The sequence below is a fragment of the Sceloporus occidentalis genome, unplaced genomic scaffold, assembly GCF_023333645.1.
Source record: "Sceloporus occidentalis isolate IW3139 unplaced genomic scaffold, rSceOcc1.0.p SCAF_1, whole genome shotgun sequence".
In the NCBI taxonomy this organism is placed as follows: domain Eukaryota; kingdom Metazoa; phylum Chordata; class Lepidosauria; order Squamata; family Phrynosomatidae; genus Sceloporus; species Sceloporus occidentalis.
The window spans coordinates 77,702,027-77,727,751 of record NW_028316981.1 but is presented as its reverse complement, the minus strand read 5'-3'; the positions used below and the strand labels follow the sequence as shown (position 1 = coordinate 77,727,751).

At 42.5% G+C, this 25,725-nt stretch overlaps 2 protein-coding genes across 3 annotated transcripts in view; both read right to left on the bottom strand.

The window, feature by feature from the left end:
* Nucleotides 1-13,166, bottom strand: part of RHOA (ras homolog family member A) — a 38,258-nt gene extending 25,092 nt beyond the window's left edge. Inside the window, exon 1 of the mRNA XM_089526121.1 lies at nucleotides 13,023-13,166. The gene's annotated coding sequence lies outside the window, so the exon portion shown is untranslated. The remainder of the gene's footprint in view (nucleotides 1-13,022) is intronic.
* A 5,337-nt stretch (nucleotides 13,167-18,503) lies between these two features.
* The window catches only part of TRAIP (TRAF interacting protein), a 48,351-nt gene continuing 41,129 nt past the window's right edge, over nucleotides 18,504-25,725 (bottom strand). The window contains exons 14-16 of one of the 2 annotated variants that reach the window (XM_089526098.1): nucleotides 25,343-25,465; nucleotides 24,461-24,511; nucleotides 18,504-23,292 (exon numbers count right to left, since the gene is read on the bottom strand). In XM_089526098.1, the coding sequence (XP_089382224.1) occupies nucleotides 23,167-23,292; nucleotides 24,461-24,511; nucleotides 25,343-25,465 (300 nt within the window). In that variant the 3' untranslated portion in view covers nucleotides 18,504-23,166. Of the gene's footprint in view, nucleotides 23,293-24,460; nucleotides 24,512-25,342; nucleotides 25,466-25,725 lie in introns of those variants that run through there. The other variant, XM_089526108.1, reaches the window with a different exon arrangement.

Here is a 25,725-nt window from a genome sequence, read left to right as displayed (position 1 = left end):
GACACGTAAATTTTTTTGATGATTTTTAAAAAATGTTAATATAAATGCTTCTTCCTCCTCCTCCTCTTCCTTATCCTCCTCCTCCTCCTCTTCCCTCTCCTCTTCCTCATCCTCCTCTTCCTCCTTCTTCCTCCTCTTACTTCTTCTTCCCTCTCTTCTTCCCCTCCTCTTCCTCCTCCTCCTCTTACTTCTTCTTCCTCCTCTTCCTCCTCCTCCTCTTACTTCTTCTTCCCCCTCCTCTTCCTCCTCTTCTTCCTCTTACTTCCTCCTCCTCCTCCTCCGCTGTCTCTTCTTCCTCCTCCCTTGGCACTATGCGCCAAGAAAGGACGCTTTTCTCTCCCCCCCGGGTCGCCATAGGTCAGAAATGACATGAAGGCATACAACAATAAAAAAACATGCATTTGCCTTTCTAGACTTCAACTTAAGATATCATTCCAAAGGCCAACACAAGAATTGGGTGGATAAATATTTTCCGTTTCTATTAATAAAAGAAATAAATGGACCAATCTGGTTCAAAGGAGGCATCATGGTGTTTATTTCTTGAGTCATGAACCTGCTGTGCCAGGTTTTTTTCCATGACACATCACAAGTTCTCAAACCAACAATCCAAAGATGAATTGTGCAGGCTCTTCCAATTCTGAGCAATCATCAGACAAGCTGCTATACCAAAACTGATATTACAGTTGTCCCTCCATATTTGCTAGGGTTAGGGGAACAAGACCCCTGTGAATATGGGAAAAACGCAAATAACAAAAACACTGTTTTTAACTGAGAGGACACCTCTCTAGGAATCTCTAGGTCCTCCAGTGCAACTCTGTGGTCAATGTCCAACATACACTGACCATAGAATGGCACTGGAGTAGCTACAAATGGTCTTTCAGTGCAACTTTTAGTTAAAGTTGACCACAGAGTTGCACTAGAGGACCTAGACAGTCCTAGAGAGAACATATTAATGAAATTCGTGAATAATCAAATCCGCAAATATAAAATCCGCAAATATGGAGGGATGACTGTAGGTTTTTTACTGGTGAGATTTTTGATAAAGATAGTAAAGAAAGCAATAGCAATTGCAAGTACATTTCTTTACTGCTCATCAGTATACGGTTCACAATGTGTAAGCTAACTGCCCCCAACAAGCTGGGTACTCATTTTAGCCACCTCAAAAGGATGCAAGGCTGAGTTGATCCTAAGCCCCTGGCTGGTATTGAACTCACAACCTTGTGGTTTGCGAGTAAGTAGCTGAAATAAAGGCATTTAACCTCTGTGGAACCTAATGCGGGAAAAACTATAGTTTGATTCTTTTTTGTTTCCATTTCGTTTAAAAAACCCAACTTCAGTCTCTCAATTTTTGGACACAGCTAAACAGGCCAGGGTGTATCCGTGTGTGTGTGTGTGTGTGTGTGTGTGTGTGTGTGTATATATTACAGTGTGCCTGTGTTATATGCGGACGCACTATACGTGGCTTTCAGCATATGCTGAAAGCTGTGAGGGAGCCACATGGGAGCGCGAGGGGTGCAAGGGGCGGTGTATCCCATTTAGATGAATGGCGCGCGCACCTGCCCCCGTGCCACTGGGCTTGAGCATACGCGGTTTTTTAATACGGGGGGTCCAGAACAGATCCCCCACATAAAAAAGGGCGCACTGTATATATTGAAAGTGGAATAGAAATAGCCTATAATAAACACACAACTTTCTGGAAAACGCTAGAACATGCCAATTCTTCCTACCAAAATAGAATTCTCCTTGGAGTAGGTGTTGGGAAAGCCTTGGTGTTCCCTAACAGCACAGCCAAGAAGTTGTCCTAGAAGCAAATGAGAATGCTCTGGCAGTAAGAGGGAAAGATAGAAGGAATCATTCCTGAACCATAAACAAAAATGCAAACAGTGTAAGACAAATCCAGATGTTTTCTAATTCATGTAGAGGAAGCAAAAAATAAAAGTCTTAGAAATGAACTTGTGAACATGAGTCATTGGTTGATGTGTATGTTTAAGCAAGGAAGCACATCTAATATTGCGCCCCTCTTGTTTCTACAGGTCTTCAGTAGTATGAATGAAATTTTGGGCGGGTATAGACTAGCAAAAAGAGATGGCTTCCCAGAGGCTTGGGGGCCTGGCGTGTACACACCGCACACCCCAAGATGCCAGAAACATGCCATGAAGCAGCTCCAAGCAACCACATGGCAGCAGAGTTGTGGTATTTAGACACCGCAAGCCACCAAAACACAGAAAAACTGCCACTGTGGCAGCAAAGGCACCTTTTTCCTGGTGCAAAAGGAGCGGCTTTCTGCTGCTTCTTTTTGCGCTGGGAAAATGCCAGGTTGGGGGTGTGGTGTGCGGTTGCTATGGCCCCAACCTGGTAATCAAAGGGATGACAACAAGCTACTCCTTTGGGGTCGTCTGTTTCATCCCCTTTTTAGATAACACATAAAGTACATTAAAAGCAGGAAAGAAAAGCAAGACCGAGGAAATAGAAACAAATACCAATACAATTCTCAGTGTGAGCTACTACAAGTACAGTAATTGCAGTTTTCCTAGATAAAACAGAACACTGCTTCATAAAATACAAATATATTTTAGTCTGATAATAGATATACAGGCAGATACAGTAAACTTTGTTTGTTTATAAACTGAGTGCTGTACACTCAAAAATTCAAAGTTAATTTTTAGTAAAATACAACATCTGCCATCATCCTCTTTTGGTTAAAAAGATTATTCCGAAAGCCAAAAAGATACTGATCAAAATACATGAGTTTTCAGGAGTATCAGACAATTCAGTAGTTGAAAGAACAGCTTTGTACCTTAAAGACTAACAAATTATGGTATAAGGCCATGGTGGCAAACCTATGACATGCGTGCCAGAGGAGGAGCAGGCTGTCCCTGGTCTTCAGCTGTCTCTGGAGGCAGCACGCCTGTTCCTCCTATTCCCTCCCAGTCCTTCAGCTGTCTCCGGGGAAGTTCTGCCCCCTGATGGGCTGCTCACCCCACAAGTCCCCCCCCCCCCCAGCATCAGATGGCACTCGGTGGGGGAACATCTTTGAGTTGGGGCACTCTGTCTCTAAAAGGTTTGCCATCACTGGTATAAAGTTTAGTGGACAGAATTCAGTACACAAAAGTTCTGTGTTGGCTTACAAATATATGTACATATATAGTTGAAGAGAAGGAACTGTGAACAATGAAATCGGGGAGAAATGAAATGCAGAAAGTACAGATAATGATAGTTAATGCTGGACATTCACAAAACAGTTGTAGGTAATTACAGAGACATTTTGTGTTACTGAGCTGACTAATATGACAAAAAGATCCCACTTTCTACTGTTTAAGACAGAGTATATTGAAAATGAAAATTTAGATTCTTTGAGCACCTTATCTCTAGTCTGGGGCATCAGAGGTTGGGGCATTGTGGACCATGTGTGTAATTATCGAGTATGTATGCAAGGCAAATAAGAATACAACTGCAAGGAAAAGAGGGGTCATCAACAACAACATTAGGATAATGGAGGCAAAATACTCTGAGCACTTCTTATGTTACAAGGCAAAGGGATCTTATAGCACCTTTGAGACTAACTAAAAGAAAGAAGCTGAAAGAAAGACGCTGGTAGTGCAAACTGTCATAGACTTGAGCCTACTTCCTCAGATACATCTTTGGAGTAGAGAGTCCAGAGACAGACCTATATAAGCCAGTTGTGTGTGAGAATGTCAGTTGAAATCCAAAGCCTTGAAGATGCGGTGGCAAGTTCAGTTTTGGGGCACAAAGACAGGAGAAAGGATGTTGTCTGAAGCCAAGGAGAGTAGATAACCATATGAATGAGTATTTGAATGTAATCTGAGCATCACCCACCCACCTTCACAGTAGGACACAACTTGATAATCAGGTCAAAGGGGAAACTTTTACCTTTAGATTTACTACAATAGGTGTATGTCATGAAGGCAGCAGATCTCTGCACAGCCAACTACTTTTCAAAATACAACGGTAGTGTAGTGCAACAATCCAAGTGCAAGATAATGATCCTGAGTATACATCATAATATTCATATCATATTTATTTCTTACCCACCTCTCCCCATTGATTGGGGAGGGGAAGAACAACAATTAAGAGACAAACAATATCTGTTAAAAAAATCTGTTAAAGCGCACATCAATTTAAACGGACAAATAAGACGAACATATATTTAAACAATCCACATTTCAAATTCACAGTTTAAAAATAATCTGGATAAGCCTGCTGGAAGAGACGGGTCTTTAATGCTCATTTAAATTCAGACAGAGTATTCAGGTATCAAATCTCTTCTGGCAGGTCATACTTTTTGTTTGGTGTGGGAAATTTATAATGGCAAAACTGAACCAGTTACTAAATTGCCTCCTCTCTTCTTACATGTTTTATCAAAGTTTTTCAATTTTATTTCCTTTCCAAGTGTAGCATCATTTATTCTGAGAAAGAAAAAATGTCATCTGAAAGAGAGGGGGCCTCGAGAAAGGTGAGAAACTGTGACTGCTGAGCATGAGCGTAGTCGGAGACGGAGTGGTCTGCTGATTCAGCGGAAGCTGACCTGGTCCTGATGCGAGCCGAGAGGGCCTGAGTGGTTACTGGTACCAGAAACGAGGGACGCACTTGCAGGGGGACAGCAGAAGTCGACTGTATGGGTCGAACTGGTTCCACTCGGGAAGCTGAGGAGAGGCGAGACTGAAGTGGAATGGATGCAGCAGATGACCTTGGAGGAGGCAAGAGAGGTTCAACAGGCTGGAAGGTTGAAACAAAATGGCCTCCACGGACTTCAGAAAGGTCTAGATAGAGGCAAAAAATAAGTGCCAGGAGCTTGATCAAAAACAATATCCTGTCTGGGGGGCTTAGCAAGGGCAGAAGATGCGTCATAGTCCTGTAAGTCCTCGAAACAAACAACCTCCGAAATCTGGGAGAATTGGTCCGGTATCACCACTTGGGTGAAAGGGGAAAACTTCCTTTTCACTCTCCGAAAGTTGGTAGGGTTCAGACAAGGAATGCAGGAAGGTGGCTGTGTCTGGTCGGGCCCGAGAGTCAAGATGAGGAGACAACTGAGGTTCAGGCGGTGGCTGGGCGCAAAGTACTGAGCTCAGTTTGGTGTCGGCGGGCTGGGTGGGTGCGTCAGTATGGGACTGGTGGTTGGAGTCGGAGTCAGGGCAGGGACGGGACTTTTTTCTGGAGTGATGGGATGAGTCCTTGGACTTGTCCCGAGACTTGTGCTTTCTTTTTTTTCGGTTTGGAGGAGTCTGAGGACTTCTTCCTCTCTGGGGAGGATGGGTGGCCAGCCACATCATGGTCTGTGGACTTCCGTTTGTCTGGGGTTGGTGACCCAGAAATTTCCGAAGAGGGTTTGCCCTCGGCAGCAGTAGCCTTGGCAGGGACCCCTGAGGCAAAAGATGAGAGCTTGCCCTTGGCAGTGCCAGCCTTGGCAGAGGCTCTAGAAGTGGAGGGAGATCTCAAAATTGGTGCGTAGAGCATGGATCTAAGGCGCATCTCCTGGCCTGCAGAGTTAAGGCCATGCAGCAGGGGCAGGAAGCAGGGACATGGCCCTTGCCCAGGCAGAGGATGTACAAGGAGTGTACATCGAGTGCTGGGATATTTGTCCCACATTCAGAACACTTCTTAAAAGAGTGTGCAGACATCTTTAGACCAAAGCCCAGGGATGAAGAGAGAGAATTGTCAAGAAGTCAAGAGTGTTACTGTTAGTCAGAGTCCAAAACCAAGTCCAAATCACAATTTAAAGAGTAGTCAGAGTCAAACCAAGTCAGACCAAACGCAATAGACAAAAGCAAAAGCTAAGGAAGGAGCGATTCCTGAGCGAGGTTCCTAAGCTGCTCACGCGGCAGACAAAAGGAACTGAGAAAGGGTGGGAAGACATCCTGCCTATATAGAGGGTGGGCGGCGCTACCACCAAAAAGTCTGTGGAATAGATTACCTTGGAGGATAGGTACCATCTTATTATTATTATTATTATTATTATTATTATTATTATTATTAACCTTTATTTATAAAGTGCTGTAAATGTACACAGCACTGTACATACAATCTTCTTTGGAGGTTGGGCACTTTTCAGGACTGCTAGAATTATCTATTCCTGGATGGCAGGAAGTTGAACTAGAAGGCTCTTGTGGCCCAGTCTAACACTAAGGATCTACCATATTTTTCTATGTATCTAATGGGGCTGGAGCATGCACGCCTTTTGCCTTACGCGGGGTGGGGCGGTTTGGAATGGATCCCCAGCATAATGCAAGGATGGATTGTATTTACACAAGACAAGAGCAGTAATATAAAATGGTTGGGTTAAAAAAAAACCTTTGGGGAAAATGTTTGAATCAATGCCTTTAGATCAGTTTATGAGCTAGTTTCCTGGAGAAAAAACAGTGGAAATTAAGGTGAAGAAAACCTGACATAGTTCATTTCACTGTTTGTTTAACTAAAAAGGGGTGATGATAACATGCAAGGAAATACTTTTTCTGGACAGGGGGCATCAGTCTTATTATTACAAGTTTTAAAAAACATCCATCAATGCCACAGTACATCATGAAAGCAATGTGGGATGCCAACACTGTACAAATCAATGTCTGTTTACAGAACAGGACTTCACCTTTCTCTCCTCTCCTTAATCTGTTATAAAGACGTCTCCAAATCTCTGAGACAATTTTAGGACATATGGAGGACTGGAGAAGGAATCTAATGTACCAGAAATTGTATTTTTCATTGCTAGATATGCACAATTGGTTACAACCCAATAACAAAGTCCAGAAATGACAGTACATACAGACAGCACATGCATATTCCATAAATTGGAATCGACTTGAAGACACACAACACACACATATCCGGGTCCAAAATATTTAAAGATTTGAAGGCAAGCATCAACATCTTGATTTGGGCTCAAATCTGAATTGGCAGACAGAACGGCTCCATCTGAATTGGTATAATGAGATTAAACCTGGATATACTGACTGTCACATTCTATACTACCTGAAGTTTCTTCATCATCTTCCAAAACAGTGTCAAGACCAATGTATTGCAGCATGAACAGATAACATAGGTGGGATACAGACCGCCCCTTTGGGGCAGCCTGCACCCACCCCTTTCCCAGACGGATCGGGGCCTCAGCTGCCACAGCGGCAGCCCCAGAGGCCCCGATCAGCCACTTTCCCTGGCCTCGGGGAAGGGGCAAAATGCCACTTCCCCACGGCCTGGAAAGGGGTGTCCTTGGGGCTTCATGCCCCAAGGACACCCTGACAGCGGTGGGGAAAGGGGCCACTCAGCCCCTTTCTCTTTGTATTGCTGGCGTGGCCATTTAAAGACTGCGCCAGCGATACATGTGGCCGAAGGAGCTCCAAAATGGAGCTCCCTCTGGCGCCGCTGAAAGGGCGCCACAAGTGCCCGCCAGGACATCACGTGATGTAGTAATGGTGGTGCCCATGTAGAAAGGGCGTCGCCATTACAACGTACTAGGGTTGCCATAATTATCCACTAACACCAGGGACAAAATGTAGGACAAATTCTAGACCAAACTGTAGGACAACTGCAGGACAAAACTCAGCCCAAAATGTAGGACATTTAAGGTCCTCCATTTTTCTGGTCTAGATTTGTTCCACATTTTGTCCCTGGTTTTAGTGGACAATTATGGCAACCCTAGTTGCGGGACATCTGGAAAGGACGCCCTGAGGCAACTCTAGTACTTATCCAGGCCGGCACTTTGTGCTGGTCTGGATACTGCCATTGTCTCTCCAGATAATATGGATTTTTAGTATGGCCAATGGTGAAGGACTGAAGGAGCTCCAGTAGAACACATCAGGCTGTCGGTCTAATTCATGGGTGTGCAAAGTGCAGTATGCCAAATGCTGGACAACTCCCAGCAATTTTCACCACAAACTATGCTAGCAAGGCCTGATGAGATGCAATTCAATAACATCTGGAGATCTACACTTTATCAACCTATGGTAAGGATACTCAGCTTCTTCCAAAAGCATCAGGAAGTGAGCTGTCACTTCCGTTTCTGAGACCTTGCCAAGGAACAGGATATTAGCAACCAGGAAGTAGGTGTTAAAACCTCTGTTCCAAAAATGATTTCTTAAACAAACAGCTTCATTTATATACTGCTTCACACTGAACTAACAGGGTCTAAGCAGTTTACAACTGTAAGCTAATTGCCCCCAACAATCTGGGTACTCATTTTGGCCACCTCGGAAGAACGCAAGCCTGAGTCGAGCTTGAGCCTTTTTGCTGGTATTGAACTCACAACCTTATGGTTTTGAAGGAGTGGCTGCAGTACAATACATTAAGGAGTGAATGTACAAACCCCAAGGTGTAGCTCCCATAAAAAGAGAAACTAATTCTTGGCCCCTTTCAGATAATCCCTGCTTAGCCATTTCACAATGGCTACATATTAATAGCCAAGATGGACAAGGATCTTACCATGAATTTTCAACCTTTCTAACATTCTAATGGGCATCAGATCCTGTCTGATATTGGAGGCTAATCAGGGTCAGCCTTGGTTAGCACTTGGATGGGAGATCTCCAATGAATACCAGGTACTGTAGGCTCAGTTTCTGAGGAAAGAACCGGCAAAACCACCTTTGAGTATTCCTTACCTGAAAAAACCTATGAAATCCATGGGGTTACCATAAACCAAAAAGTAATTTGAAGGCACATATGCACACAAGCAGATATTCTGGGACCTCAAAACAGAACAAAACACCTTCTGATGATTTAGTTTAAAACTATGTTTGCCTTTTAAACACAGAATATTGCATAAATGCTTCCTCTAACTGTAATTACACAGTTCTCCCTTCGTACACACAACATTGCCATAGCAACCCTACCAATCACAACCACCTCTTTAGAGTCTTTCAATATAATTTGACAGGTGGCTATCAGCAAAAACTATATTGATACAGAATGGGTTCTTTGACAGCATAAATGTTGACAAAGATGTAGTGCTGCAGGCCTGTAGTGTACACCTTGCTTATTCATCACAACCAGACTTGTAGAATTAGCAGTGTTTCAATATATAATTATGAAAAAGTGTATACATCTGATTGCCTACTCTTTGTCGCTTTGATAGTGGGAAGAACGCAACAGACAAGGCCATTTTGCTGGCCCCATCTTTATGGCATGCCCTAGCCCAAAACATCCCCAAATTTCCTTTCCTAACTTTTTGTTCCAGGCTGGTTTTGACTGAAGGCAGGCCCATTTTTAAGTGTTTTATTAACACTGTTATGCTGATTTAATTAATTGCAATTATATTTCATTTTTTACATTTCTTTCTGGGTGATATACCCTTGGGCTTGCCAGAGAAGACAGTGCTGAAAAAAATTAAATGTCAATACGTAAACAAAAGTCTGGCAGGCAGAATACCCAATTTTTCTATCAAATATTTTCTATCAAATATTCAAAGTGGTTGCCTTTGTTACAGTTCTACTATTTTCAAAGTTTTGTGTTTAATTTCTATTATAACTCACATATTGATCAGTACAGTTGGTCCTCCATTTTCACGGGGGATTCGTTCCAGACCCACCCCCTGCAAAAACGGAGGCCTGTACATATTAAAGCCTCATAGGTTTGAATGTGGCGTGCTCCTGTGCATGTGATCTGGGTGCGTGTGCAGGCGCATACCATTGGAAATAGCGTGGGTTGCCCCTCTGTGGATATTTGAGGTTGTGGATCTCAGATCAATGAGTTAGGAGGGGCGACTGTATTTGTTCATGGGATCTGGCACATAACTGATCTCTACATTGCATTGTTTGCATAGCTATGATAAATAGATCTCGGGGTTCTTCAACACAACAAAACAGGCCTCACAGGCCCAAAGTTTGCCTAACTTTATATTAAAAGAAAGTTTTAATTCAGTCACCTTATAGTAAGTCTAGTGACAATGAATGTACATTAGAACATATCAACCTCCACATATTGCTTAAATTAGTTATCACATCATAACTTTAATGGAGACTCATTTCAAGCTAAACACGTCTTTTCTACTTATTTTAAAGAATCCTCTACTGGAAAAACACTTCTTCAAAAGAAAGTTGCTCAGATAAAATTTGGAAGTTTGAAAAATGCATATTCAGTATCTTACTTAGTAAAATACAAATGCTGCCCAATCATACACACTGTGAATTTTCCTCCACTCTCAGAGCCCTAGAAAACAAAGTACTATACTACTATGATACTGTGTGCCTTCAAGTCGTTTCTGACTTATAGTGACCTTAATGCTCATGGGGTTTTCTTGGCAAGACTTGTTCAGAGGGGGTTTGCCAGTGCCATCCCCTGAGGCTGAGAGAGTGTGTCTTGCTCAAGGTCACCCAGTAGGTTTTCATGGTCAGGGAATCATATCCTGGTCTCCAAAGGTGTCATCCAACACTCAAACCACTACACCATGCTGGTTTGCATCATTACTTTAACTGAGACTCATTTCAGGCTAAACCTTTCTACTTAAACAAATCTGAGATTGTGAAGTCGAAGGCTCTGAAGATGCCAGCCGCAGATGCTGGCGAAATGTCAGGAAGAAACTCTTCTAGAACATGGCCACATAGCCCAAAAAACCCACAAAAAACTATACATTTGAGATTCATTTCAAGGCATACATGTATTTTCTACATAATTTTGACATAACTACTACTACCACTACCAAAAAGGTACACACATACCATTAAAGCATAAATATGTGTAGTAATTTATCTGAAACACTCATGTCCAAGCCAGGACTGGAGAAATTCCAGTATCCACCACCAAGAATGAACCATATGATGCTTCCCTCTAGAACTCTCTTCCATGGGAGGCGAGGCTGGTCCCCTCCCTGTTTTCCTTTTGCCAGCAAGCAAAAATGTTTTGATTCAATACATAATTATGGGATGGCTTTTATACAGTCAGGCCTCCATATCCATGGATTCTTACATGCTTGATCTTGCCATTTACTATGCCAGTGTACCTAATAGGAACTGAACATCCACGGATTTTGGTATCCACAGGGGCCCTGGGAACCAAACCCCAGTGAATGCCAAGGGCCCACTGTATGGGGTTACATGGGGTGTGTTATAGTTATGGCTTGTTTTGTTTTTAACGTATGTAATCTTATTCTGTTCTCATTTGAATGTTTTTAATTGCTTTAAAACTTTTAGTGTCAAGTGTTGTTTTTTTTAAATGTTTCTACTTCTGAGTTGTCTTGGGTCTCTCTCTCTGGGAGAAAGGTGGCCTAAAAATGAAATACGTAAAATAAATAGAATTACTATGCAATGTAGAAGCCGGCACACTCCCAACTGCCTTCCCAAGATTTCTTTAAACTTAACAAACACTAGGAAAAGTGGAAGAGAAAGGAGCAGAGACCAAAGGAAGGGATGGGCAGGGTGACCAGATGTCTCTTGCCGCCTCCCCACAAAGGAGGACAAGGCCCTACAAGATTTGGGACTTTTCAGGAAATTGGAGGACATGGCCAAAGAAAAGCTCTAAACACCTAAAGAGATATAAACTCCTGATTTTCAGTCCTGCCTCAAATGGAGGCCATTTGGTATTCTTCCAGAACAGGAGCCAGAGAAGGAGGCCATGCCTCGGAAAAGGAGGACCCCTGGTCACCCTGTTTCCACCAAACTGGACTGTCTCTCCCTCTGAGTTTGCTACATCATATGTGACTGATTTGTTGGTTTTTGGTGTTCTTGATGTCCGAGGATAAATTGATGCTGATTTTAATGCTTGATTTTAAATTGTTAATGTTTAATTATGTTTTAGGGGAGGGTGGGTTATGGGGATATGGGATGGTATGTGAATTTTTAACTTGTAAGCCGCCTTGATTGTCATTGACAGAGAAGTGAAATATAAATAAGTTTTTATTATTATTATTCCTGCAAGGCCCAGAGAGCCAGGGTGGGCAGATGCCCTAACAGCAAAGGAGGACAAGGCACCACACAATGTAGGACAGCCAAGGAAAAATGGAGGGATGCGACCAAAGAAAAGCTAGAAATACAAATTCACCAAAATAAAGTCCGAGTCTATTGCCTCAAGTCTTCATTTGGCTCCAAACGGAGGGCATTTTGGTATTCCTCTGGGACAGGAAGAGGAGGAGGGCATGTAGGATGCATCCTGGCCCTGTACACCCGTCCTCCACATTTGCAGCTTTGATTATCCATGGATTTGAGTAACATGTTCTCTCTAGGAGCATCTAGGTCCTCCTCCAGTGCAACCAAAAGTTGCCCCCAAAGACCCAGAGAGAATACTCTGCTCGGCCTTTGCAGCTCCTCCAGGGCAGCTCTATGGCCAGCGCCTGTCGGATGTTAGCCACGAAGTTGCACTGGAGGACCTAGAAGAGCTTCCTAGAGAGGGGCCCTCTCAGGTCAAAACAGTGCATTTTGCCATTTGCGGTTTCTCCATCTTCACGGGGGTCTTGTGCCTGGGAGGACCCTGGGATCCCATGGGGAACGTGTCAGTCAAAGCCGTGGATAAGAAAACCCACAAGTATCTAACCCTAGTGAATATGGAGGGACAACTGTGTATGTGTATATCTGCGTGTATATATGTGCATATGTGTTTATATGTATATATGTGTGTCTGTGTGTATAATATACCCACCCATAATATCTACATCTATCCATCCATCCCTCCCACTAGACCACCACCATTCCTGAGCCGGAGCCTGCGACGTAACGCAAGAAGAGGTTGTGTCAAGCTATGCTTCTTAAGCTCCTGCTCAAAATGGAGGCGCCGTGGAAGTCCTCTGGGGCAGGGGAGGGAATGTAGGACGCGTCCTCCTGGGCCCCGCCCGGGAGAAGGCTCCGCTCCCTGGGTCCTGGGGGTTTCCTGCAAGGGAGCCCCCAGCCCTATCTGCGCATGCGCGATCCTCAGGGAGGGAGGAAGGGAGGGAGGGAGGAAGGGGCAACTGCCACCCGATTCCCGCTCCCTCCGGAGACGCCCTCCTCAGCGCCAGGCCCAGGAGGCGCAGGGAGCGGCCACGCACAGGGCCCACAACAACAACAACGGCCCCCTCCTTCCTCCCCTCTCCCTCTCCCTTTGGGACCCTCTACCTGCGTCTCCCTCGCTCCCTGATCCTGCTCCGACTCAGGCCCACTCTCCGGCGGCGGCGGCGGCGGCGGCAGCCAAGAACGGAAACAGCGGCGGGGCGGGGTCCTGGGCCAAGCAGGCGCGTCCTCGCTCTCATTTACCAGAGACGCGACGTACGCACGCACAGCAGAGCAGGCGACGTGCGCGCCCCCGCCCTAGCACCGCCCCCTCCTCCCCAACGGCCAATCCGCGGCGGCACGCGCGAGGCATGCTGGGAAAAGGCGCTATAAAAGCCCGAGGTCTATTTGTGTGAGCGGGATTCTTCTTCCCGGCAGCGAAGAGCAGGGAGAGGGGCGGGGCTTGGGTGTGTATTGGCGTGTTAGTTGTCCCGGGCTTATAAGGACCATCAGATGAACCTTTTCTTGGCAAGTATAGCGTCTAGATCAAGGGAAGTAATAGTGCCACTGTATTCTGCTCTGGTCAGGACCCACCTGGAATATTGTGTCCAGTCATGGGCACCACAATTCAAAAAGGACATTGAGAAACTGGAGCCATGTGTCCAAAGGAGGGCGACTAAAATAGTGAAGGGTCTGGAAACCTTGCCCTATGAGGAACGACTTAGAGCTGGGGATGTTTAGGCTGGAGAAAAGAAGGTTAAGAGGTGATATGATAGCCCTGTTTAAATATTTGAAAGGATGTCATATTGAAGAGGGAGCAAGCTTGTTTTCTGCTGCTCCAGAGACTAGGACCCAGAGCAATGGATGCAAGCTCCAAGAAAAGAGATTCCAGTTGAACATTAGAAGGAACTTCCTGACAGTAAGGGCTGTTCGACAGTGGAACAAACTCCCTCAGAGTGTAGTGGAGTCTCCTTCCTTGGGGGTCTTTAAACAGAGGCTGGATGGCCATCTGTCCCAGGGGCTGCTTTGATTGAGATTTCCTGCATGGCAGAATGGGGTTGGACTGGATGGCCCGTGTGGTCTCTTCCAACTCTATGATTCTAAGATGTTTATCACACTATGCTCTTAAAGAGCTACTATTCCAGTGTGACTCCTCTAGCTGCCTCCTGTTGCATGCTGGGATTGGCAGTTTTAAGGAGGGGTATTTAGAATTCTCAGGCAGAGAAGTTCAGCTCCTTAAAACTGCCAATCCCAGCATGCAACAGGAGGCAGCTAGAGGAGTCACACTGGAATAGTACCTCTTTAAGAGCATAGTGTGATGAACATCTCTGTTTTGTTCAGAGGCTGTTTCCCATGGCCTTTCCCTGAGGCTGAGGCAGTGTGCCTTCTTGCCCAAGGTTGCCCAATGGCTTTCCTTGGCTGAGCTGGAAATCAAACCCTGCTCTCCAGAATCCTGAGGCTGAGAGAAACCCATCAGTGATACCTTTGTTGGTCAACCGAAATACACAATATACTCATTGCAAGCTTTCAAAGCTCACTGGGCTTCTTCATCATAGAATCACAGAATGAGAAGAGACCCAAAGGGCCAGCCAAGGAAGGAGTGTGTTCCACTGTCAAACAGCCCTTACTGTCAGGAAGTTCCTCCTAATAATAATAATAATAATAATAAACATTTTATTTGTATACCGCCCTTCCATAAGATCAGGGCAGTTTACAGCATTTAAAAACACACAATATACAGACTAAAAACCAAATCAAAATTACATAAATCACATTACACACAAAAGAAAACAGGACAAAAAGCAAACAAAACAAAAACCAAAGCCCCCGGGTTAGCCAAACCGTTGCCTGTGCGGCGAGGGGGCCTGTAGGGACTTAATCGGGGAATGCAAATTGGAACAGGTAGGTCTTTAAGTCCCGTTTGAATTGGGCCAGGGTGGTAACTGAGCGGAGCTCTATGGGCAGCGTATTCCAAAGGGCCGGGGCGGCGATGGAATAGGACCTCCTAGAGGTGGAAGATAATCTTGCCCCGGGAACCCTAAGGTCCTAATGTTCAGGTGGAATCTCTTTTCATGTTACAAACCAAACAAGAAGAAAAAAGCAATTGGGGATGTTAGATTTCAGCATTATTTCAGTCCTTAGTTAAGATGTTATGGAAGATATATTTTGTGAAGGCAGGCTCCTCCTGGCCATGCAATACGGAGATTTTCCATTTAAATTTAAAGTCCATTTGCATTTCTTTTGCAACCCAATATGTCTCCATTCCACAGGCCTCTTTGCAGGTAGAGATCAGTGAACAAGAAGTTTCCATGTTTTTGCATCAGGACCATTTGGGTGGTGTAGAGGGGGGGAAATGCGAATTCAGTCTAAATTTGGAGGGGGAAAAGGCTGAGAGTGTGTGGCTTGCCCAAGGTCACCCATGGCTGAGCCGGGATTCAAACCTTGGTCCCCAGAGTCCTAGTTCTCCAGGCCAGGGCCACAGCTCAGACTCACATCCAGCCGTCCCCTGATCAGACACATCCACTTTTGTTTGGCCACCTAGGCTTCTCTCGCAAGGCGGCATTGGAGGGAAAGGCAGTTGGGCAGCCAGGGATATAGTCAACTCTCCAATGTCAAGTCTTAGGTCCTTGCAAGATACTTTCAGTTGTTTCCCAATCACTGCTTTTAACAACACATGGTAACTGTAACCCAACCAAAGATACTTGTCCAAACAAAAAGACTTTCCCGCACACCCTGCTTTTAATGGGTTTCCCCAATAGCCAGTATCCTGCACTGGTCACTGTTTTTTCCTGGTCAGATTGTGGAATGCTCTGTCATCTCTAAAATATTCATCTGCTGCTAATAGTCATAAAATGCTACTAATAATCAGTGATGTGTTCAAGTCTCTTAGTCCAAGTCTCCAGTTAAGTCTCACATCTCTACCTTCAAGTCTCAAGTCGAGTTTCAAGTCCTTGCAAGATTCATGTTGAATCTCAAATCCATCAGCTAAATTTTAACAGAAAAAAAGGATGTGGGGTGCAGTTTTTGGAGGAAACAGCAAGTGCATTAGCCAATGGGCTTGAGGCGGGGGTTTAGGTCTGCTTGGCAGCCTGTCTCTGCTGTACATCAGAGGAGCCTTCTACAGTTTTTCAAAAGCTTTAGAAGGATCCTTCTGCCTCCTTTCAGCCACTGAGCCATGAATCTCAGTGGGTGAACTTGTGTCAATTTCACTTTTTCAACATGACCTACTTCACAGGCTTGTTGTGCAGATAAAGTTTGCAGGAGGGCCATGTGCACTGCCGTTACTTCTTGGAGGAAAAGCAGGACATAATGGTAACTAATGATGAACAAAACAGAGTTTAAGAAAGTATCCCAAAGTCTGACCAAAGGGGATTGTGGGATGGATGCCTAGTAGAAGTAATGGTGGCTCTGTCATGTTGTTAACTGCCCTTGAGTCAACCTTGACTCATGATGACCCTATGATGAGACCTGTCCAAGACTCCGTTCTCCAATGCTCTGCTCCAGTCCAGCAGGCTTGGGCCCATGACCTCTGATGGGTTTATCCATCTGGTGCATAGTCTTCCGCTCTTTCTACTGCATTGTTTCTTCCAATGAGTTGTGCCTTTTCCTGATGTGGCCACAGTATGACATGAGTTTAGTCATCCCAGCTTCCAGGGAGTTTTCAGGCTTGATCTTTTCTAGAACCTATTGGTTTGTCTTCTTGGCTGTCCATGGTATCCTCAGCACTCTTCTCCAGCACCACCTCTGTCATTTCTCCTTGCAAAGGACTTCACAGTATAATCATTGGAATAGTGCAATCATTGGTTAAAATATAAAAAGGTTCTAATGAATCAGATCTTTGATCTACCTAACTCAATACAGACAAGAGAATGCAGAATCTGCCAGGGAGGGAAACTTTTCCCAAAACTGAAAATAAAGTTGATATTCTGCAGTTAAATATGTACAAGGTGTAGTCAGTGCAGACCCCTACTTTTGCCTCTGTTGCAGTTTGCTAGTAATCCTCCTCATGAGAAATTCATGAGACTACTTCAGGTAGTAGAGACAAGCCCTCCCTTGCTTCCAACCTCTAGCTCTCCTGAGAACTGGATAACACTGTGCTATGTGTATTGAGAACTAGGATCCCTGTTTCTTGAGGTATGGATTCTGCCATTCTTTCTCTGAGGGTCTGGGATCTTTGGGATGGAGGTCTGCTTATCAGTGTCCTCTGGCCCAGGAAGTTCTGATGCCTTTATGTGAATAAAGATTTATGAAATAACATTAGCACAAAACCCCATTACTAATGATTCTGTATGATGTGGTATGGGAGGAGGTAAATAGGGAGGATGGGCAACACCATGAGTTCCTGCACTGGGTGACACCAAACCTAGTGACATCATGGCCTGCAGCCTTTGGAACATGAAGAGCAGCTTTTCCTGCAACTCCTTAAAGACTTTCAAGCAGAATTTATACAGATTCTGAAAATGATTTTAAGGATTAACAGCCTCCTATGGGAATGTTTACTTTAAAATTCCAAAAATAGTATGGGTGTGACTTGAGCAGGGGAATAATTTAATGGACTCCTAGGATCTGATATCTTAGAGTGACAATTTTCATAGAAACAGAAATGGTAGGTTCAAAATAAAAATCACTTACTTGTAAATACAGCATGAAAACAGCAAGCTAGAAAGATTGGCTTCTAGTAGACCTATTTGAGTGATGTTACCCATACTGATCAGTGCTTCCCAAAGTCATTAAGAAAGAATGTTGTAGCTATTCAGGCTTTTCCAGGCAAAGAGCCCAGTTGCCAAATAAGCCTCTTCCACATTAGTTTCTGAAGGCAAGCCTCATTAAAGAATGCTTCATATGAACTCTGAAGTCTGTTAACTTTTCAGTTAAGTCTAATAGCTAGGGGAGCTGTGAAGGCATAACTATAATGAGTGTTGATATTTTGACAAGTAGAGCTTCCCGAGACAGATAACTGCCACCTGTTGCCTTTGTCATAAGACAGAGCAGAGGTGGGGGGGATGTTGGAGTGCAGTTCCCATCAGCCATAGCCATCAATGAAGGTGATGGGAGTCACAGCCCAACATCTGGAGGGCCACATGGTCCCCAATTCTGCTACAAAGGAAACTGGGTAAAGCATCACAACTTTCTTTCATCCTTGGTTGTCTTGCTAGCTACAAGGGTGCAGTAATGTTTGAGCTTTGTAAATGTATTGTTAATAAATAACAGAATGAAGGTAAAGAACAGGGTGACATTTCCATCCCCTTCCTGCTAGCAAGCAAGGCTGCAATGAGGAATTGCGACAGAGTCCTGCTTCTGTCACAGTCCCTCTTACTGGCAGGAGGGGATGGGAAACATCCCTCTCTATATATATCCCAGTTTCCAGCTGAACAGACCTCCTTTGTCAGTGTGTCTGCACAGAGTTACTGAATACAGAGCAGTGATGGATCTGCAATTATCTGTATATGTAAATCTGTAAATGAAATATAGAATGCCAGCCTATAATTCTAAATGTTTTTAAAAATGAACATTGACAAATAGTGCTTTTGTCTTGGTATGGGGTAAATGGAAGTTCTTATGAGAAAAGGGAGACACATACAAAACATTTACTATTTCAGCCTTCTTGCAATTTTTTAATTTTGATATTTAAAACAATAACAATTATAGCAAATAATAGATATACTACATATAAACAGCCTTCTTGCAATTTTTATATGTCAAGCTGCATCTGCAGTTTGGTGGCAACTCCTCATTCAAGTAATTAAGTTTTACTTAATTCATCATTGAAAGAGCCATTTATTATGCATTTCTGATGAACTGTGTGCAGTTTTTTCAATAGAGTTTTAAAAACTGTGCCTGTTTTATCAGTACGGAGAGAATGATCCGTCCATCTCCTTAAGTGCACCTGAACAGCCTTGAAATAAAATTTAGAGTGAGCAGGTTTTCAAATCCTTGCTTTCCAGTACCGTGTTTTTCAGAAGTACTGCAGGACTCAGGGGCTTGTGTTGTTGGGATCCAAGGCAGCATAGAACAAGTGCTGTGAAAATGTTGCACAAAGCTAGCCTCCACAAAACAACTGTATCGTATTTAGAGATATATTTTACACAGCTATATCCTACATAGGCCACTGGATGGCACCAATACTTCATCATTGAAAGAGCCATTTATTATGTAGCCTCTGCCCCACTTATCTGTCAAGCTTTAAAGAAAGCTGGCCATTTCTTCATTAAATGCATTATTAAGAAACCCCCCCCCACCCCAGATCTGTTGAGAGTACCACAACCTCACACACAAATTAGATCAAGTAGCAACAGGTTGTGGACACTAGTCCACAATCTAATTTGGATATAAAATACAGGAGACCAAACAGGAAGCGCTGATGAGATTCTATAAAGGAGATAAAAAAAGTTTTAACAAATTAAAAAAAAATACAAACAAGAAGTGGAGAAACCAGTGCCAAACTGAACTTATGATCATGGCAGACAGATAAAAAAACAATAGTTATCCAGCTTGCAGTAGCAAGAAAAGGAAATTACAGGGAATATTAATTCTCATAATATCTTGATAGAGATCCAAATTTACAAAGCTCTATATAGTTCTGATCACCCTACCACAGAAGGAACTTGAACAGAGCAACCACAGAGGATGAAGCACCCTCTCTGGAAAGCTGGAGTTGGCAAATTTTGTTCCTCCTGTTTTAAACTCTCATCATTGCAATGCTGGCTGGCTTACTGAGGGTTTTTTTTTGGGTGGGGGTGCAGTGGGGTGGCTGAAAGTTGTGGTATGAAATGTAAGAAGCACAAATTGCCCGCTCCTGTATTTAAGCAAAAGGTAAGGAAGTTGGAACTATTTAGGAAAATGATGATTAGGAGTGTGAATAAATGCAATCTGCGTTTCTATCATGGCTTCTCATGATATGTCCAAAGTACAACAGTCACTTTTGTAATTACACCCATTTCTGTCCTATCTAGCTAGTTTTTTTTTAAATCAGCATCAGTACTGGGGGGAGGTGGAGCTGGAAAAATACACTGGACTGCAAAATCATGTCTGCAGTGAGCAATGCAATAAAGCTTGAACTGAACAATGGGATTCTACTCTGAGTCTACTACAGTATAGAGAGCAAAACAGAAAAACAGGGAGATGTCTCATCAGCTCCCCCAGCATGTGAAAAAGAAAAGAACCAATATCCAAGTTTGGCCACCCAAATAGAAATTATAATAAAAGGGGAGGCTGGTAAAATCAAAACAAAACATTCGAGGATGCATTTTTGAAGCCTTCATGTGGTCTCTAGAAGATTCCCATGTTTTGTTTTGTTTACTCAAGCAAGGCTTACCTGACCTGTTGTTTCAAGTCATGTGTTCATATCTTTTGTTCTGAATAAAAAGTTTTTTGGAACATGTCCAACTGCTCTTCTTTTTTTTGGAATAGGAACCATATATTCTTTCTATGCTATTCTTGCCTCCAGTACCAATACTAATGCTCAGGAGCACATTTATTTTGTTAACTGTATCTGTATTCAGCAGATTGGGATACGAAGGGAAGTATTTTCATGCTTGAGCAATATATAGCAGTGAGGGACAATGGAAACTGCAGGCCAACATCTAGAGGGTGACAAGTTGGTCATCTAGAAACTAACGCCATTACTGTCTTCTTCCCTTGAGGTTTCTGACAGTAATTCTAAGCAGACTAGAAAAGTAGTTCAAGAAGGGGCAGATAGATGCCCTTGCTCACTCACAAGTTATATGGAAAAATATTAGAGACAAAAAGTTTTAGAAGCCTATTTTGTATAAATATCTGGCAGTAATGAGCTGAGGGGCGCTTGATAAAGCAAAACTTTAGCTTTAATCAGTTAGAAGTAAAAGGTTATGTTTGTTATGCAGTTTATTCAGCTTTGGAAACATTGTTTTTCAAATTCTATTTCACATCTTCCACAGTTAAAGCTTCCAAAGGATACAACAGCAAATACTACAGACAATTCTTGTGCAAACAATAATACTAATTCCCCTCCTCACAGCATAATTGCTCAGCTCTGTAAAAATTTAAGCTTTGAGGCCAAATGAGATTTGACACTTTCCATTTAACAGAGAAGAATCAATTCTGAGAAAATATATGCAAGCCTTGGGGAAAGGGTAATGACATTTTATTAGAAGTGAAAACTAGGACTGCCCTTGTCTTTGTAATTTCCTTGCAATAGAAAATGCCTCTGGTCATTGACTTAAAGAAATGATAGCATAGCCTGAATATCCCCTTTCACTCAGGATCATTTTCTCTCAGTTCACCTTTATGCTACAATGCCTCCTTGCTGCATAAGAACTGAAGAAAAAGAGGCTGCGTGTAGAGCAGAAGCAATACTGAGTTTGATGTACATGAGCCAAAGTAGAGAAAGGACTCCTCCCAAAAGCAATACTTTCTATGCTGGCTTCTACAGAGGGACAGAGAATGCCATAATTCTCCGTAAGGCGTACCCATTGCCTATCTGGAATTCTTATGGATTTAAGGCTAGTATTTAAAACAGAAAAAGCCTGGTAATAATACTTGCTAAGGGTAGGTGCTTAATGCAGATGAATCAAGTGAAGCTTCAGTAATACTGGTCAGCGGGGACTGTGAAATAGGGATGTAGAAAATAATGTTCTGATGAATTCAATTGCTCTAAGAAATCCAAGAAATTCTAATTTTGCCACTATAATGAACCTTTTACCTAAAACCCGAGTAGACTTGTTAGTCCCGAGTAGACTCACTGAATTATATATTGATTTACCAGGTTTCCAATGACTGAACAGACCAACTCTACTTGGGACTAATAATTGGATTTAGGGCCTTTATTGGGGGGGGGGGGGGTGTTACTTTCTCTAAGTATTTCTCTGATGTACATCCATTAATTTATCTGCACAGACCCTTTGTGCCGCAGGAAGACTTAGAAATCTTACCTCTCTAGCTTCAGTTTAATAAATTAGACACACTCAGCATTATTCATAAACATAGTAGATATGTTTAATTAGGAATTTCAAGTTGTATCCATTGACCCATGTATGGGCTCTGGTAATCCTGTGCCATGGCTAGGTTTGTGACATAACCCATAGTGAAGGTGGGGCATACTGAGAAAATGCTTTTTTAGCACAAAAATTCCTTAAAAGGAAATAATTGGGTCACCTCTAAGTCAAAAGGTGTCTTCTGCCACTGTCTATTAAAGTAAACAATCAAACAAATGCCCCTGGCCATTGCTTCTGAAAAACAATAAATCTGCACTTGAAAACACTTGGCATACTTTTGAGCTGGAAATGTTAAGCATAAAATGTGATTTTGACTCCCAAGCTTATGCAAGACAGGAGCAGTAATTAAGAAGCTAGCATTTTCATATCCTGAAAAAAAGTATCTGAATCTTTCTATTTTCTAAAGTCATCTCAAGCCCAATTATATGCCCCATGAAAGCAAGGAAAAACATTCTGGGAAATAGCACTTATTTTACAGCTAACAGTTTTAGGAAGGAAGTAAAATATCTTGGGCAAGAATCAAACAGAAAATCCAGGCCAAAGTATTAGAAACAACTCATTCCAAGCATCTCTCTATTAATTATACTCCAGATCAAACCCCAGATCATGTGGAAAAATAGACTAATTCACCATTATTCTAGCATTGGATCCTGCCACTGAAAATCAGGATCAATAACTAGAGAATCTAGGAGAGTTTTCAGGTAGTAGTGATGTGAAAGGCTGGATGAAGTAAATACTTTTCCATCCATTTCTCCAACCCTTCTAATTTATAGGCAGAAGTTACAACTTTAATCCCCAATGTGACATCAACTACAAAAGTTGTTTTCCTAGGCACATAATTTGTCATCAGATACTAACACAACTTGACAGCGGCAAACAAATTTCTCTCCTTATATAAGGCAGGACTGTGTCCACGGGACACATGCTAACATAGTTACTGACATACCTTACTGAAGGAACACTTCCAAGCCATTCATAAATCCTCAGATAATTTCCAGATGCTGCTGCTGAAGGAGCTGAAGGAACCCCCATAATATAACAGATTAGATTAGAATATGGACTTGTAAAACAGCAAACATATTCTGGAACCCAGCATGTTCAAACTTTCTTTCCTCAGAGCTGACAGCATAGGAAAACCAGTGCTCCATGTTCAGTTTTGCAGGAAAGGTGTGGGGAGATGAACACAAAGTCAGCAACCTCACCCTTGGGCACTTGTTCTGGATTGTTGAAGTCATAATGCTGTTTATGGATGAGACCAGGTCTCTGATTGTTTAGGTCCAATCTACAGAATTGCATAGTTACTTAAGGAAGTTATCTAATTTAGTCTGGCTGATTCCAGAAACAGAAGACGTTGTAATAGTTCGTTTAGAAGCACTCTTTTTCTTGCTCTTCACAGCCAGGGGCCGAATTTCTCCTGGGATACTCTGAAACGAGATAGGTTAAAGAAAATAGTGGCCAAATATTTAATTTGGAAAACTGATACAGAAAAGGAAGCAGGTATTTCCTAGGATACTTCATGTGTACAGACCAAGATCTGTACACACCTGAACATCATGAACGTCAGGAAGAAACTCTTCGAGAAGATGGCCACATAGCCTGAAAACCCCACAAAAAACTACACCTGAACATTATTTGATCCTAAAAAATATTCAAGCCTCCCAGTTCAAAATGCAGATAAGAGAACAAACTGTATTTGTTCATACAGTCAAGCACTCCTAATTCCCATTGTTCAACCAGAACCTCACCGAGACATTACTAGTAGTTAAATTGATTTTTACCATTATTTCTACAAACCTATGGCAATGTCACTGGGATTACTCCATACACTGTGAAGCTGGTTACTTCAGTGCCAGCTGAAATATACTGTAGTTCCTTATGAGAACACAGACCCTTGATGACAAATCTTTGATACTTGGCCAAGTGACTCCAGGCAAAGTTAAAATATCAGCCCCAATGTGAACATAGCTGTGTTACAAACTCTATTTCCTGAAGCACATCTGCACTCATGGTATTTTCTGAAGAATTTAGCATTCTGCTGCAGAAAATGGAAGATAGAATTAGACTATATATGTTATCCCAGCAAGCGGGGAAAACAAAGTTTACATAATTAAACAGTGCATTTTTACCATTTCCACAGTTGGAGCAAAGACACAGTCTCACAATCTTGATCCATATTTCCTGGGATTGTCTCTTCTCCCCATTTCTAAAGAATCTGGCAGCAAGACTTGATATTTGAACAAATCTGAAGTTATTTACCCCCAAGGGATAATATCCTCAAATGGATTCTGCTTTTCCAGCTGCTTTTCACTTTAAAATTAACTGCAAGTCAAATCATAGAATCATAGAGCTGGAAGAGACTACAGGAGCCATCTAGTCCAACCCCCTGCCATGCAGGAACTCTCAATCAAAGCAATACCCGACAGACGGCCATCCAGCCTCTGTTTAAAGACCTCCATTTTGTTTACACCAGAGCTCTGTTTCAGGTAAATGCATCTTGTCTTTTGGTCTCATCATTGCTGATATTTAATCATCAATAAAAACTGCAGGTGGAAATTACTTTAGCTTTTATTTGTATAATATCTGAAAGGATACAGGTTGAATGAACTTGGTTCTGCCCCCTAAGCCATCATACCCAGTTCTCACCTAGAAGGCAAAGAATTCAGTAGTTACATACAGACAAATATTTTCATCCCCTAGAGGTATGTAGTCTGACTATGGGATATACATACAGATTAATGACTGATCTGGGTATACAAATTAATGAACTGGAGAATCTGGTGGTTGAAATAGCCAAAGATGTGCTTGCTTCTGGAAGATATTTCTAAACCAGCCTACTAATAATAAGCAGAGAATTTACCAATTTATGTTAAACATTTGTATCCCTCTCTTTCATAAGCATACATACAGCAGTGAAGAGCAGAGCAACATAAAACCATACAGTACACAATGAACATGCAGATAACACAACAGACAGAAACAAGGTAACAGATTATTGCAACATTGAAACAAGATCATTTTTGATAACTGTTGTAAAGCTGGCCATGATGGGGCCACACACAACCTTTGAAGAAGGTTGTTCTACTGTAGGCACCCAAATGGAAAACACTCAGTTCCTTCCTCCCACAAAATGAACCTCTGGCAATGCTGCCAATTTCTTTTTTTTAGTCAGTCTCAAAGGTGCTGCAAGATCTCTCTACTCTGTCAGTGGTGTGTGTGTGAAAGAAGCCCCAGGAACCGAGAAAAGGCTGGGGAAAATACACATGTGAGGAGATCATTACTAATAGTGAACTAAGTTGCTGAGTACTGACAAGAATATGGCCAAAACGGGGAGAAAGGAGGCACATTATTTCACATGTTCATTTCTAAAGGGGAAGGGAGAATGAGATGGAGTTTCCTAGAAGAGGGCATGGCTGGCATATTAAACAGAAATACTCCATGTTGCAACACTGTGTTGTATGTTCCATTTGTACTTACTATCCCTGTGCTCCTCTGTGGCACAAGCATGTTCATAGGTGGCCTCTTAGACAGAATTGAGTTTCTGATGAAAGCAGGTAAAAGATCTTCTGGGTGCTCATCATTTGTGTCATTTGAGCAGTTCTGAATCATTTTATAAAAACAAGTTGGAGAATCAGACCTAAAATCCTTATATATCCAAACTCAAACAACACTACAATAGCTTACTCAAATGCATTAAGCTAATCTATTTTACAAAAGGAAAATGATTCTGCAAATATATCATCTTGTAAAATTGTTAAGACAGAACAGGCACTTTTAGGCAGAGTTTTTAGTAACTGAACAGAAGTAAATAATAATAATAATAATAGTAATAATGATAATAAAATGTATTTATATCCTGC